The sequence below is a fragment of the Asparagus officinalis genome, chromosome 8 (assembly GCF_001876935.1).
Source record: "Asparagus officinalis chromosome 8, Aspof.V1, whole genome shotgun sequence".
NCBI classification, from domain to species: domain Eukaryota; kingdom Viridiplantae; phylum Streptophyta; class Magnoliopsida; order Asparagales; family Asparagaceae; genus Asparagus; species Asparagus officinalis.
In genome coordinates this window covers 52,480,635-52,495,196 of record NC_033801.1, presented here as the reverse complement: position 1 = coordinate 52,495,196, position 14,562 = coordinate 52,480,635, and the positions used below count along the sequence as shown (strand labels likewise).

General features: G+C 46.2%; 1 protein-coding gene across 1 annotated transcript; it reads right to left on the bottom strand.

The window, feature by feature from the left end:
* LOC109821248 lies at nt 13,705-14,444 on the bottom strand. The gene is made up of 2 exons (XM_020387428.1): nt 14,423-14,444; nt 13,705-14,360 (listed from the first exon to the last, which is right to left on the bottom strand). Exon 2 carries the CDS (start codon nt 14,257-14,259, stop codon nt 13,705-13,707), a length of 555 nt encoding a protein of 184 aa, XP_020243017.1. The 5' UTR covers nt 14,260-14,360; nt 14,423-14,444.

Below are 14,562 nucleotides of genomic sequence, written 5' to 3'. Positions count from 1 at the left end.
ACTCTTGTACTGTGAAGTTTTGTTTTCTAACAACCAATTCTTCTGTGAAGTTCTGAAAATTTGGTTGTTGATTATTCTCCAAGAATCTAAGTTCATCAAGAAAGAGTTCTTCAAAATTTAATTCAAAGCAGCACATGTGTAACACAGTTTTATTATTCTCAAGGACCTGATCTGCTTCTTCTAAAAACTCTAACTCTTCAACAAAAATTTCCTCAAAACTCAAATCACACTCTTCTTCTTCTTCTTCTTCTGATCTTTCCTGAATGTAGTTTATTTCTAGAGGCTGATTATTTGGTTGGTCCATTGGATTAAAAATGTTGAGATCAGCAGTCAAATTCCCAAAGGACAGCTTCATTTGACCAGTTCTACAGTTGATGACAACATTAGAAGTGGCTAAGAACGGTCTTCCTAAGATGACAGGTGTCTGTCCTTTGGGATTGGAAACAGGCTGGGTTTCCAAGACTACAAAATCTACTGGAAAAATAAAATCTCCAACCTTAATCAGAACATCCTCTAACTCACCCATAGGGACCTTGACAGATCTATCAGCCAACTGTAAGGTGCATTTGGTTGGGTTCAGTACACCTAGACCCAATTGCTGATAGACTGAATATGGAAGCAAATTGACACTGGCCCCTAAGTCTAAAAGCGCCTTATCAATGTGAGTATTACCAATGATACATGAAATGATGGGGGAACCTGGATCTTTACGTTTCAAAGGTATGGGATTTGACAGCATTTCACTGATATTGGCGGCTAAAAAGACTTTCTTTGGAACATTTATTCTCCTCTTCTTAGTGCACAATTCTTTTAAAAATTTAGCATAAGATGGAATTTGTTCAATTACATCTAAGAGAGGAATGTTGACCTTAACCTGCTTGAATGTCTCTAGGATTTTCTCCTCCTGAGGAGAGTGTTTCCTAGACCTGAGTCTATCTGGAAAGGGAGCAACCGGTCTAAATCTATCAAAAGCAGGCTCAGGTTCGGGTTCAGGTTCTTGGTCATCTGAGGGGAGTGATTGTTGAATAGATTCATCAGAAGGAGAAGGAGAAGGAATTTGTACAGGATCAAGAGTTTGACTTGGCGGAGTTCTCACTTGATTATCGACCTGTCTACCTGACCGAAGTGAATGGATTGCATTCACTTGAGCTTCATAGGATGAACTGCATCCTGTGTTATTAGGGTTGACCACGGGTTGACTCGGAAATTTTCCTTTCTCTCTTTCACTCACGGCACTAGCTAGTTGACCAAGTTGGGATTCTAATCTAGCTATAGCTTGAGTGTTGGAGTTGAGCATTTGTCCGGTTGATTGCATGAAGGAATTCAACGTGCTAGATGTTTGAGTCAACATATTCGTGGTTTGAGTAGAGGCCTTAATTATGGTTTCTAAACCCCTTTCCAAGACATTGAGACGTTTATCCTGATCTGGATTGTGAGGAGTCTGAATTACAGCTTGATGAAGAGGAGACTGATTTTGATACGGCAGATTGGGTTGTTGAAATTGTGAATGAGAATTGAATGGAACTGTGTTTCCCCTAGGAAAATGTTGGGTCGAAGCGGGAGTGAAATTTTGAGTTCCGGGAGAATTTCCTAGATTCCATGCAAAGTTGGGATGATTTCTCCAACCTGGATTGTAGGTTGGAGAAAATGGATCATTTCTAGGGTGCTGGAATGCAGCGTTCATCTGTTCTAATGAATGATTGTTTCCTAAGAGAGGGCATTCCTCTGAAACGTGGGTAGGAGACTGACAATTATGACATCCTGGGAAAGAAACATGATTGAGTTGAGCTGGAGCTCGTTCCTTAATTTCTAAGGCTTCTAACCTCCGCAGAATTGTCGCCATCTTCGCTTCAGAAGCAATGTTTGACTCCAAGGAAAGACCACTAGACTTAGAATGGGGAACTGATGAAACCCTGTCATCGCACTGTTCCCATTGCATTGTTTTTTCAGAAAGACTCTCCAAAAACTCCCAAGCTTCATCAGCATTTTTCCTCATAAAATCCCCGTGGCACATTGATTCTAAGGAAGTTTTTGCAGAATAATCTAATCCCTCATAAATTATTTGGCACAATCGCCATTTCTCTAAACCGTGATGAGGACATTGGATGAGAAGATCTTTAAATCGGTCAAAATACTTCCAAAAAGGTTCTCCCGGGATAATTTTAAAGTTTTGAATGCTGTTCCTAAGCTTTACCGTTTTATGAATAGGAAAAAATTTCTTAAGAAAAACGGTGACAAATTCATCCCAAGTTGAGATGGAATTTGTTGGTAAGCTGTACAGCCATTTTTTAGCTTTATCCTTAAGAGCAAATGGAATAAATCTAAGCTTAACCGCATCTTCATTTAATTCTCTCATTTTAATCATAATACACACTTCCTCAAATTCCGAAATAAAAATATATGCGTCTTCTGTTTCATTACCAAGGAATTTGGGAAGCATGTTTATGTATTGCGGTCTAAGCTCAAAACTTATTCCATTTGTTTCGGGGAGCCTAATGCATGAGGGGATTGCATTCCTAATGGGATAGCACATATCATGAAGAACGGGTGGATTAGGATGCTCCATTTCTATGATTGGTTCAAAGCGAATTAATCGATGTGTATTATCCCTAATCCACTGTTGCATACACCAAAATATTTCTTTTTATTATTTTTTTTATTTTTTATTTTTTTTCAAAAAAAGAAAGAAACAGAGGTGGCCGACAATTCCCTTTTTGCAGCCACTGTCCTGAGAGCCTATAAATAGGCCTAGAGATGTTCATTTTCAGGGGTCGAACTTTCAAGAGCCGAAACTCTGCCGGATTGAAGAGTGAACTCGGAGCTTGAAGACCAGAAGACTTGCACCATTCAGATCTGATCCTCGGCGACCATCCACGTCAGAAAAGGCAGGATCTCGAGAGGAAGAAAGAACAGATCTGAGATCTACACGAGACTACACTCCAGATCTAAGCTTGGTCTTAGATCTCGAGATCTGAGCGATTATTCCCTTGGTGGATTAATCCCTCCCGGCTATTATTCCCTTCGTGGAATAATACCCGCATACTCGTGTAGATCCGACCGGATCTAGATCGCGCGGTGGTCCACGGATTAACCCCGGCGCAGGCAAAGAACCCACCAAAGCGAGCGACCGCAAAACAGGAGCTCGTGATTTGTTCACAGAGGAGAGTTGTAATTTTTCTTTATTTTCTTTGATTTAGTTGTAACCGGATCTATAAAAGACCGGATCTTTGTAACCCAAGATGACAATCATATCAATGAAAAAGAAAACAGTTTTCCACGCGAACAATCTGGCGACCACAGTGGGAGCCGACGATCTCGCCAACGAGATCGATGCGTCGCAGCCGCGGATTGCAATCCCGGTCGTGGAGGAGGTCGAGTACGAGTTCGACCAAGCCAAGTTCGAGGAGTACGTGTCCTCGTCCGGCTCTATCTCCCCCCGCAAGTCCAAGAAGTTCTCCTCCGGGAGAAAAGCTCGTTGGTTTGAAGCTGCTCGGGAAGCCCACGAAGCTCTCAACCCAACTGACGCCGAAGTTGCGTCAAATGAAGTTCCACCGACCTCCAATCAGGTCAACCCAACTCCCGCCAACGCCTCTACTGTTCAGGGCGTTGTGACTCTCTCAAAGAGAGCCCGCCAGAGGCGTCGTCAACGCCTTGCGCGGCAATTCGCTAAGGCGATGGAGTCTACGGACGGATTCCGCTACCACGCGGAGTTGAAGAACAGAAGAGGCAAACAGCCTCAACCACCAATGAATGGCGACTCTTCCAAGCCGCCAAAGAAAGAATGGGTCCGCGTCAAACGGAACCGTTCGACACTCGAGGAGCGCATTCGCAAGCGCCGCGCGATGTCAGCGCAGGCACGGGCTCAAGCTCAGGAAGCCCGTAGAAAGCTGCAAAAGGAGGTGGAGAAGAAGCCACCACCAACACGACAAGTCTGGAAGCCTAAGTCTGAAGTGGCGACTCAGGCCAAAAAGCAACCAGTGCAGCCTTCTAAGGAAGGTCAAACTCCGGCGAGTCAACCAAAGTCGCCGTCAATCCCAATAACTTCTCCGGGAGATCATGCAGAGTCATCCCGCAAGAAGAAACCAATTTTGGAGCGCCTCGGTCCAATTCCTGACGTGAGAGGCAAAGCTCCAATTCACGAGCGTTTGGGCCCGATGAAGAAGCCCAGAACGACTCAACATACTGGGGGTCGCCATCACCTCCAGCATGACAAAGACCTCAAGGCAGCTGCGCGCACCAATTTGCGCATTGAAGTCCAAGATCACGCCGAAAATTCACGCCCAAAAAGGCATGTTTTGAGGCGGGTAACCTTTGAAAGCCCAAAGAAGGCAAGTCAACCTCAGATGGAAACATTATCATCTGATAATGATTGTGTTGTACCTGAGAAGGCGTGCCCGCACACGATAGGTTACTCTGACTGTCAAAATGACGAGTTGTACTATCGTGCTGGGGGTACGAATAGAACCAGGAAGAGGAGTCCCCGAGAACGGGAAATTCAATGTCCCTGTTCCAAACTCATTCGGGCGGTATTGTCGGAATGCAATTGCATTAAGGCGGTCCCCGAAAGAGTTTCAGTTTTTGAAAGACTTAATGCGGAAACGCCAAAACCAAGGCCTAGGCGCTTCCAACGAAGAAGAAGGGTGATTGAAGACGGAGAATTTCCGAGGGTCACCACCAACATGACGAGCAAAGGGACATCGGCACGAGAAGATTTCGAGTCGATTCTGAAAGCTTCCCGACCTAGAACCCGTCTGCAGTCCGGAACCATAGAGCGAGCAACTTATGGTAGGATTCGGACAAGACGCCCTTCAGAAGATGAAGAATCTGATGCCGGCTCCGCGGTGGCATCAGATAATACAGTATCCAGCGAGGGACAACCCCGCGAGGCCCTGATGATAAGTGCGGAGCAGATGGCCAAGATGCTTGAAGACGCTTTGGCTAAGCAGAAAGAAAGTTTCAAATTTGAGATGGAGATGGCCATGCAGCAGATGAGAGAAATGCATGACCAACAGATCCAAGCATTGGCGAACCAACAAGGCGAGCAGAATCATCGTAACCCGATTAATGTGGAAGATGAGGATACAAATGCTCGTAACACCAATGATCCTCCCGTCAACGCAGGGGGTGGTAATGAGAATGCTGGCGAAGAAACCGGCGAAAACCTGAAGATCAAGAACCTCGAGAGCAAAATCAACACACTAATTTCCGCTCAAGAGACGAAGAAAACAGGCATTCCTTGCCCATACCCAAGAGAATGGGAATCGATCCCATATCCGGCGAAGTTTAATCTAATTAACTTCACGCCGTTTAATGGGATGGGTTCACCTACCCAGCATTTGATTTACTTCAAATCGCATTTGGGGGTGATCTCTGGTAATGAGCCTCTGATGGTGCGGTCATTCGTCGGCACTCTTCGCGGAGCCGCCTTCGATTGGTATCGCCGCCTCAAGCCAGGCAGCGTAAACAGCTGGGATGACATGGAGACCAAGTTCCTGGCCAACTTCTTCGACGACGACACCGAGATATCTATCGGATCGTTGCTCGATGAGAAGCAGAAGGACGGAGAGTTAGTCGATACCTTCGTCAAAAGATTCCGGAACAAGGCGATGAATTGCCGGGACCCGATCACCGAGGAATTCATCCTCCAGACCTGCCACAACAACCTCGCGTTGGACGTGCTAGAAGCAATGGGGACAGCACCATCCAATACATGGAAGGACTTGAAAGTCCGGGGAGAGCAAGCTGAGCGATTCCTCAAGAGGAAGAAGGCGGAAAGAGGCCAACCGGCGACGAGTGTTCCAAAGCAAAACTTCGTCCCACGGGGGAAAGGTAAGGCACAAGCTAATGCAGTTGATGCTAATCAAACCTTTCAATTGCAACCACAGCAACAGCAGCCACAGCAACAAGCACCCCAACAATCTCGAGGACAATGGCAACAACGGCCTCAGAAGCAGAAATCTGCGGAGCCGAGGTTTCCTAAAGTGTACTCCTTCAAGGATGATGAAGTTCCCGGCATCTTCAAATACCTGTTGGAGAACAACAAGATCCAGTTGCCGGCGATCGTGGATCAAGAAGGGGCCAGCAAAGTGACGGATCCAAAGTACTGCGCGTACCACAGAGCGGTCCACCACCCTACGAGATCATGCTACCACCTCAAGGACAAGATCCAGGCGTTAATCGACGTAGGAGTCATAACCCCGAAACCAGCCAAGAATGTGGGGGCCAACGCAGTGTCAATCAGTTTTGGGTCGGTGCCTACAACTTGGTTCGAGCCAAAACGCGTCACCAAAGTCGGGATGAAGACGGTGAATGACGATCCGCACGGACAGCGCCAAAAGGGACTTGTGCCGCACACAACCCCAAATGGCGAAATCCTTTGGGTTCATCCAGATCTGATTGGAGATGAACAATGGGCCGGTTCGTCATCCGGGAGGAAGTCTAAAGGAAAAGGGAAGTCTTGTTATGGAGTCTCTGCTATCCCAGGGGAAGATGACGAAAGAATCTCCACTTTCCTGCTCTCTGAAGAAGAACAAGAAGCTTTTGCGACACGGAGCGGAAATGAATACCACTACAATTATCCGCCACCTAGTGAGCAGGGGGTGAACAAGCGGGGACCAGCCAAAACTCTCACGGAGATGGGAGTGATTGCAAGTCCCACACCGGGTAAAGAAGCTCTACGACAACCGGTGAATAAACCAAAAGAGAAGAATCCCCAAGAGGTACAGAATCCGAAGCAGTCTCGTTTCAGTCGTCCAATTGGAAGAGACAAACCGGAAAGCTCGAAGACTCCGCATAGCTTCGACATTATGGCGCAATTAGCCAACATTCCTGCACGGATAACGCTGTATGAGTTGCTGCGATTATCCAAAGAAACCAGGGAGGCCCTACAAGAAGCTTTGGCCAATGCAGAGGTATTTCTGACTCAAGTCAAGCCGATACCTGAACAGCCAGAACCGCTGAGTCAACAGTGCAACATAGCGACTAAGAACCTTCCCTGCATTACTTTCACCAAAGAAGATATGCAGACGAAGAATTCGAACCACGATCGGCCGTTATATTTCGTCGGATACATTGGCTCCAGCCAAGTCAACCGAATCCAAGTGGATCCGGGTTCTGCTGTGAGTATTATGCCGCTTCGATTGATGCATTTCCTCGGCATCCCAGTAAGCAAGTTGGCGTCCACAGGCACTGTTATTTATGGATTCAACACTAGTGGGTCAAGACCCTTGGGTAAGATCCGGGTGAAGTGCCAGATGGGAGATCTGAAGACAGAAGTCACGTGTTATGTGATCGATGCGGAGACTTCGTACAACTTACTATTGGGTCGGCCTTGGATCCATAGTAACGTGATAATTCCCTCTACTCTCCATCAGTGTTTGAAGTATGTCGACACTGACAATGAGGTTAGGACGGTGGTCGCGGATAAGCAACCATTCAAGGGGTATGAGAATTATTTCACCGATTCTCTCCTTTATGGTAACGAATCCGATACTGAACCATCGGCCCAGGGCACAGACAGCGGAGAAGAAGCTGATTCTGAAGCCGGATTCGATTACAATGGCGGTTTTGTTTTAAATGACATTGTACCCTTTGTAATCAATCTTGACGATGAACAATCGTCAGATGGAGGTTGTAACTGGCAACTTGCCGATATTGCAATAAAAGATGATTTAGAGTACTCCTTGTCTCTTGATGATGTGATAAAAGAGCTGTACGACAATCCTGAGTTGTATATGCCGATCCGATCATCCTATGTAACGAAGGAACACCTCCAGCATTCTTTCGGAACAACCATGGTCATCCCGAACAAAGTAAGAGGTGCTAAAGAAGTGATTTACGGTAAAGGAAAAAGCTCTCCGTTACCAGATCATTTCCTAAGTGAAGACGAAGATGATGACAAACCTGGTCGACATCTATCCAAGTATAGTCCAGAAGCGCGCAAGCTCATGGAAAAGCAGGGCTACGATTTCACACTCGGAGAAGGTTTATACTTCGATCGAGGTCCTCGTAATCCAGCCAAAGCAGTATATGTACCAAAAGGTAAACCTGAGGATTATTATAAATATGGGCGAGGCTTAGGTTATGTTTCATCAGATGACGAATGTGGTTGGCAAATTATCGATCAAATTGCTAACAAAGCCAAGAAGGGATACTCTCCCGATGCTTCAGAGTGGGACTCCGATACAAGTCTGGGAGAAGTTTTCAAAACCCTAATGGCGAACATGACTACAGCTGATCCATCCACCATGGAAGACGACGATCAAATGCCAACATGGGAAGACCCGTGGGTTCACCATCTGAATATGCAGTATGGCGATAGGTTCGAGCAAAGAGAACCACCCACTGAAGATAAAATAGTCCAGATTAACATGGGTGATGAAGCTAACCCAAAGCCTATATTCATCAGCGACAGTCTTCCCCCAGATGAGAAGGAGGAATTGATTGCTCTCATCAGGGAATATATCGACGTCTTCGCATGGAATTATGAAGACATGCCAGGGCTCGACCCCAATGTCGCAATGCACCGCCTCGATATCAAGCCGGATGCCAAACCTGTCAAGCAACAGCAAAGACGGTTTCGTCCGCAGATTATGGAAGCCATTGAGGCAGAGGTTAAGAAGTTGATCGAATCAGGATTTATCCGAGAGGAACAACATCCAGACTGGTTAGCCAACATCGTTCCCGTCATGAAGAAGAATGGCAAAATCAGGATTTGCATCGACTTCAGGAACCTGAATGAAGCATGTCCGAAAGACGATTTCCCTCTCCCGATCACGGATGTCATTATCGACAATACATGTGGATTTGAGAGGATGTCCTTCATGGATGGATTTTCGGGATATAACCAGATCAAGATGCATCCAGAGGATGAGAAGCATACGGCGTTTAGAACACCCCTCGGCGTTTTCTGCTATACGGTGATGCCTTTCGGCCTGAAGAATGCCGGTGCCACATACCAGCGAGCGATGACTAAGATTTTCCAAGAACATCTCAGGAAAACAGTCGAATGTTACGTTGATGATTTGGTTGTGAAAAGCCGCAACAAGGAAGATCACATCAAGGATTTGAAGACAATGTTCGATCTCATGAGGAGTCATCAGTTGAAGATGAACCCCACTAAATCATTTCTTGGAATGTCCAGCGGAAAATTTCTTGGGTTCGTCGTCACCACTAAGGGTATACATATCGATCCTGATAAGGTGAAGGCGATACATGAATTGCAGCCCCCGAGGAATCTGAGAGAACTCAGAGGATTGCAAGGGCGTTTAGCTTATATCCGGCGTTTCATCTCAAATCTTTCTGGGAAGTGCCAACCGTTCTCTAAGCTGAACAAGAAAGGAGTATCATTCATCTGGGATGATGCCTGCCAAAAAGCGTTCGAAGATATCAAAACATATCTGGCGAACCCTCCTGTTCTCGTTGCACCGAAATCTGGTAAACCGTTCTTGATTTATCTCAAGGCGATGAACCACTCGATAAGTGCCTTACTAGCGCAAGACGATGATAACGGTCACGAACAGGCAGTTTATTACCTCAGTCGGACCTTGGTAGGCGCTGAGTCTCGATATCCGATGATTGAGAAAGAATGCCTTGCATTGGTATTTGCGATGCAAAAGATGCGGCATTACCTAGTGGGACAGACGATCTACGTTATCTCCAACGTTAATCCAGTACGGGTGTTTATGACGCAACCGGCCTCTATGAATTGGCGTCTAGCGAAGTGGGCCCTTCTCTTGTCCCAATACGATTTGCACTTCAAGCAGCAGAAGTCGATAAAAGGACAGGCGATTTGTGACCTTTTGGCGGCAAACCCGACCACAGATACGGCAGAAGTATATGATGACTTGCCGGATGAAACCCACGAGGTTAACACCACATCACACCAACAAGTATGGCAATTATACTTCGATGGTGCCTCAAGGGCAGTTAATAGAGTAATAACCCCGGGATGTCCTACAGTTTCCTCTGGAGTTGGAGTCGTCTTAATCTCCCCTGGAAAGCACGTGATGCCTCGGGCTTATTCGTTGACTAGTCCGTGCTCCAATAATGTTGCCGAATACAACGCGCTTCTCATTGGACTCAGTTTCGCCAAAGAGCTGGGGGTCGAATATCTCGAAGCTTTTGGAGATTCGCAATTGATAGTCAACCAAGTTCGCGGTGAGTATGAAGTCAGGAATCAAGACCTGATCCCGTACCACCAGGAAGCCATCAAAATGGCAGAATCTTTCGAAGAATTCTTTATTGAATACATCCCTCGTCTCCAGAACGCTTATGCAGACGCACTGGCGGCACTAGCAGTATCACTGGCACAGCCTCCCGAAGCTGAGCTGTTAGTCACAGTACGGACGCATCAACTCTGCGTACCCATATACAGTACGGAGATTGAAGAAGAAGAGGATAGAAACGTGAACGCCAAAGAGGTGAATTCAACTCAAATTGGGTCTGAGTCCCGAGATTGGCGTTTTCCTATCATCGACTACGTCCAATATGGTATCTTGCCAGAGGATGTAAAAGAAAAGGAATCAATCCGCCGAAGAGCTCCAAGATTCTTCTATAATACTGAAACCCATACATTATACCGTAGAGGGTACGACGGTCTTTTACTCCGATGCCTTTCGAACAGAGAAGCAAAGGAAGTTCTTAAGGAAGCACACGAAGGAGAATGTGGTGCGCATCAGCCCGGTCCTAAACTGTATGATCGCATCAGGAGGATGGGATATTTCTGGCCAACGATGGTTCGTGACGCAATCGAATACGCACGAGAATGCCACGCTTGCCAGATACATGCGAATTATATGCATCAACCGCCAGAGCAGTTGCACACGTCAACCACGTCTTGGCCGTTCGAGACTTGGGGCATGGACATAGTCGGTCCTATTTTTCCCCCTTCAGTCAAAGGTGATCGGTTCATCCTCGCGATCACAGATTATTTCTCAAAGTGGGCTGAAGCGATTCCGCTTAGAGAAGTGAAGACGAACAACGTCATCAATTTCATCAAGCATCATGTCATTTACCGACACGGCGTGCCAAGAAGGATCATTCATGACAACGGTCCACAGTTCATAAGCAATGCCTTCGTCAGATTCTGCGACAAGTTCAAAATCGAAGATGTTTCGTCGACAGCTTACTACCCCGCCGCGAATGGATTAGCGGAGGCGTTTAACAAGACGATCATTAAGATCCTGTCCAAGCTCGTGAAGACCAATAAACGAGACTGGGACGATAAACTCGGTGAAGCACTCTGGGCTTATCGCACCACCATACGCACGCCTACGGGAGCTACCCCGTATTCGCTGGTATACGGATGTGAAGCTGTGCTACCGCTGGAAATTCAGATTCCGTCCCTTCGGATCGCCCTCGCAACGGAGATGACGACGGAGGAACAACATCAGAAGCGTCTCGAAGAGCTCGAGAGGCTGGATGAAAAGCGTTTGGAGGCTCAACAACACATCGAGTTTTACCAAGCCAGGATGTCAAGGGCTTTTAACAAAAGAGTCCGACAGAGAAGCTTCAAGGAAGGAGATCTGGTCCTCGCTGCTCGCCGACCAATAATTCTCACCTCCAAGAAGAAAGGTAAATTCGAACCCAAATGGGAAGGACCGTTTGTAATAGACACAGTCTATTCAAACGGCGCATATCGCCTGATTACTCAAGAGGGCGCCAGGCAATTAATGCCAATAAATGGGAAGTTCCTGAAAAAGTACTATCCCTAGTACATTCAGGATAACTCGTTTACCGGGAAGTTCCTTGAAGAATATTACACTTAATATTCTAGAGGATAACCCAAAATCATTGTCACCACCAAAATCCCTCACTGATCAGTTTCAATTGACAGTGAGTCCACCAAAAGTATCCATCTGGCCCTCTTGACTCTTTCCATAGACAAGAGGTCCATTTTCATTTCGGAGTCCCCTTTCGATAAACGAAAGAACTCCCTTCTCTTTCTCTTTGGTCAAGCCTTCCCATGGTTATAGCCAAAGTTGAAATTCCACTTCGATAAACGAAGAACCCATTTTCAGTTTAGATAACTCATCCTATAAAAGGCAAGTTTATCTAAATTTTCCAGATTCTCGGAGTGGACACCCCACTTCTAGTTTCTTCCTCGCTGGAAATAGAATATAAAATTCTTCCTTTCCAGAATCAGGGAATAGAATATAAAATTCTTCCTTCCTTGTCTGTTGGGTTCGCCTTCACCCTAAAAGAAGACCGGGAAATAGAATATAAAATTCTGCCTTTCCCGCATCGATCTTTTCCGAAATTTATCAATCTAGGATTCATCCTAGGAAGTTTATCCCGAATCCTAAGCAGGGATAAGTCTGCGCCTAACACGCGCTGCCGGTTTAGTCTTTCTCCAAGGAAAAAGACACCAGACTTTGATTCTGGGGTATGTTATCCTGAAACTAAAGCAAGGTTAAGTCTGCGCCTAACACGCGCTGCCGGTTAGTTCTTAACCGTTAAAAAGAACACCCGTCCACATATTCAACATTGTGGCAGGTCGTTATTAATAACACCAAAATCCATGCCTTACACGCATGGGGAATGTCATCCTGAATCCTAAGAAGGGATATGCCGACGCCTAACACGCGTCGCCGGTTTAGTCTTTCGCCGTAGAAAAAGACACCAGAAGACCAGTCTGGGGTATTTTATCCCGAAACCTAAGTAGGGATAAAGTCAACACCTAACACGTGTTGCCGGGTAGCCTATTCCCGTAACAATGGCGAAGTCTATGTATTCGACATCATAGCACGAAGTCTAAGGGAGTTCATTCCCTTAGCACAACGTTACATGCGGACCTGAGTAGGGATGAGTCAACGCCTAACACGCGTTGCCGGTTTAGTCTTTTACCGATTGAAAAAGACACCAGAGTTCGATTCTGGGGTATCTCATCCCGAAGCCTAAGTAGGGATAAGTCAACGCCTAACACGCGTTGCCGGGTAGTCTATTCCCGTGAGAAAGACGAAGTCTACGTATTCAATATCGTAGCACTAAAAGAGTTGACTCTTTTAGCTTAACGTCACGTGTGGAACGGATTTAGACAATCCGCATGCTAGCCCGACTCAAACGGTAGTCGGTAAAGGCTAATCAAATCCGTTGAGGGCTGGGGGTTAGCCAAAAATCCTGAAGTCAACACCTAACACGTGTCGCCGGGTAGCCTATTCCCGTAACAATGGCGAAGTCTATGTATTCGACATCATAGCACAAAGTCTCGGAGAATTCAATCTCCGAGCATAACGTTACATGCGAACGGATTTAAACAATCTGCATGCTAGCCCGACTCAAACGGTGGTCGGTAAAGGCTCATCAAACCCGTTGATGGCTGAGGGTTTGCCAAAAATCCTATGAGTATTGTGGTCAATCATTTCAAATGGAATGACGAATCATAATAAAGACGAAAGCAAGTTTCACTAAGAGAATCAAAAGTCAAAGTGTTCAGCAAACAAAATCATACATCAAGACCATGACCAAAAATCTGCTGACTGATCTTAGAAAGCTTCTCATCATAAGCTTGCCTAAGTTCAGCCCTGATGGACTCCTCGGTGGTGGCTGAAGTCCTCGCAGCGATCTCTTCTGTCTCGGCTAGCTTCTGCTCCAGGGATCTCAACTCATCAGATAAAGCAGTGTGGGTTTGCTGATCCTGTGCTTTCGTCATCTGAAGAATATCCAAAGTCTCCTCTTTTTCACGGAGTGTTCTTCTGAGCTGGTCTATCTGGACTCCTCGGTGGTGGCTGAAGTCCTCGCAGCGATCTCTTCTGTCTCGGCTAGCTTCTGCTCCAGGGATCTCAACTCATCAGATAAAGCAGTGTGGGTTTGCTGATCCTGTGCTTTCGTCATCTGAAGAATATCCAAAGTCTCCTCTTTTTCACGGAGTGTTCTTCTGAGCTGGTCTATCTCGGTTGCACAGGAGGTAATAGAAAGATCGAGCTCGGCAAGCGAAGATAATCTAGTAGCAAGGCTCGTCTTAACTCGATCTACTCGGCCCCGCTGCATCTGAATCTCGAGCTCAGCAAAAATCCGAGTCTCGCGTGATGACTGTAAGCGGGTGTCCAGCTCGGCAGCAATAAATGAGGAGGCACCTGCATCTCGGAGCTCACGAAACATCTGAAGCTCATGCTCTAGGCAATCAAGGTCATCAACTATAGCCTGTGCCAAATCTGGATGTCCCGCTTCCCTTATCAAATTGACTTTAGAATCAAGGAAAGGCTTGAATTGGCGAAGAGAAAGTCCACCATGGAAAAGCTTGCCAATCATAGCATTCATGAAAGAGAAGAAGGAGCGGACTTCTATACAGATGACAATCTTCTCAGGATCATCATCAGATAACAACTCCCTCGCCAGAATATGAAGACGAGAAGAATTCCCTGCACGATAAAAAAAAACCGTCAGAAAAAGACCTTGAAGAGTAAGTAAATAGTATTCATACCCTCTTGAGTCACTGGGGGTGGTGGAGGTCTAACGGCTGGGGGTGTATCAACTGGTGTAGTTGGTCCCATAGCCGGCTCAACAGGGTCATTCTCAACAAAAACTCCTGTTAAATACAAGTCAGAATTCTCAGAGGCATCA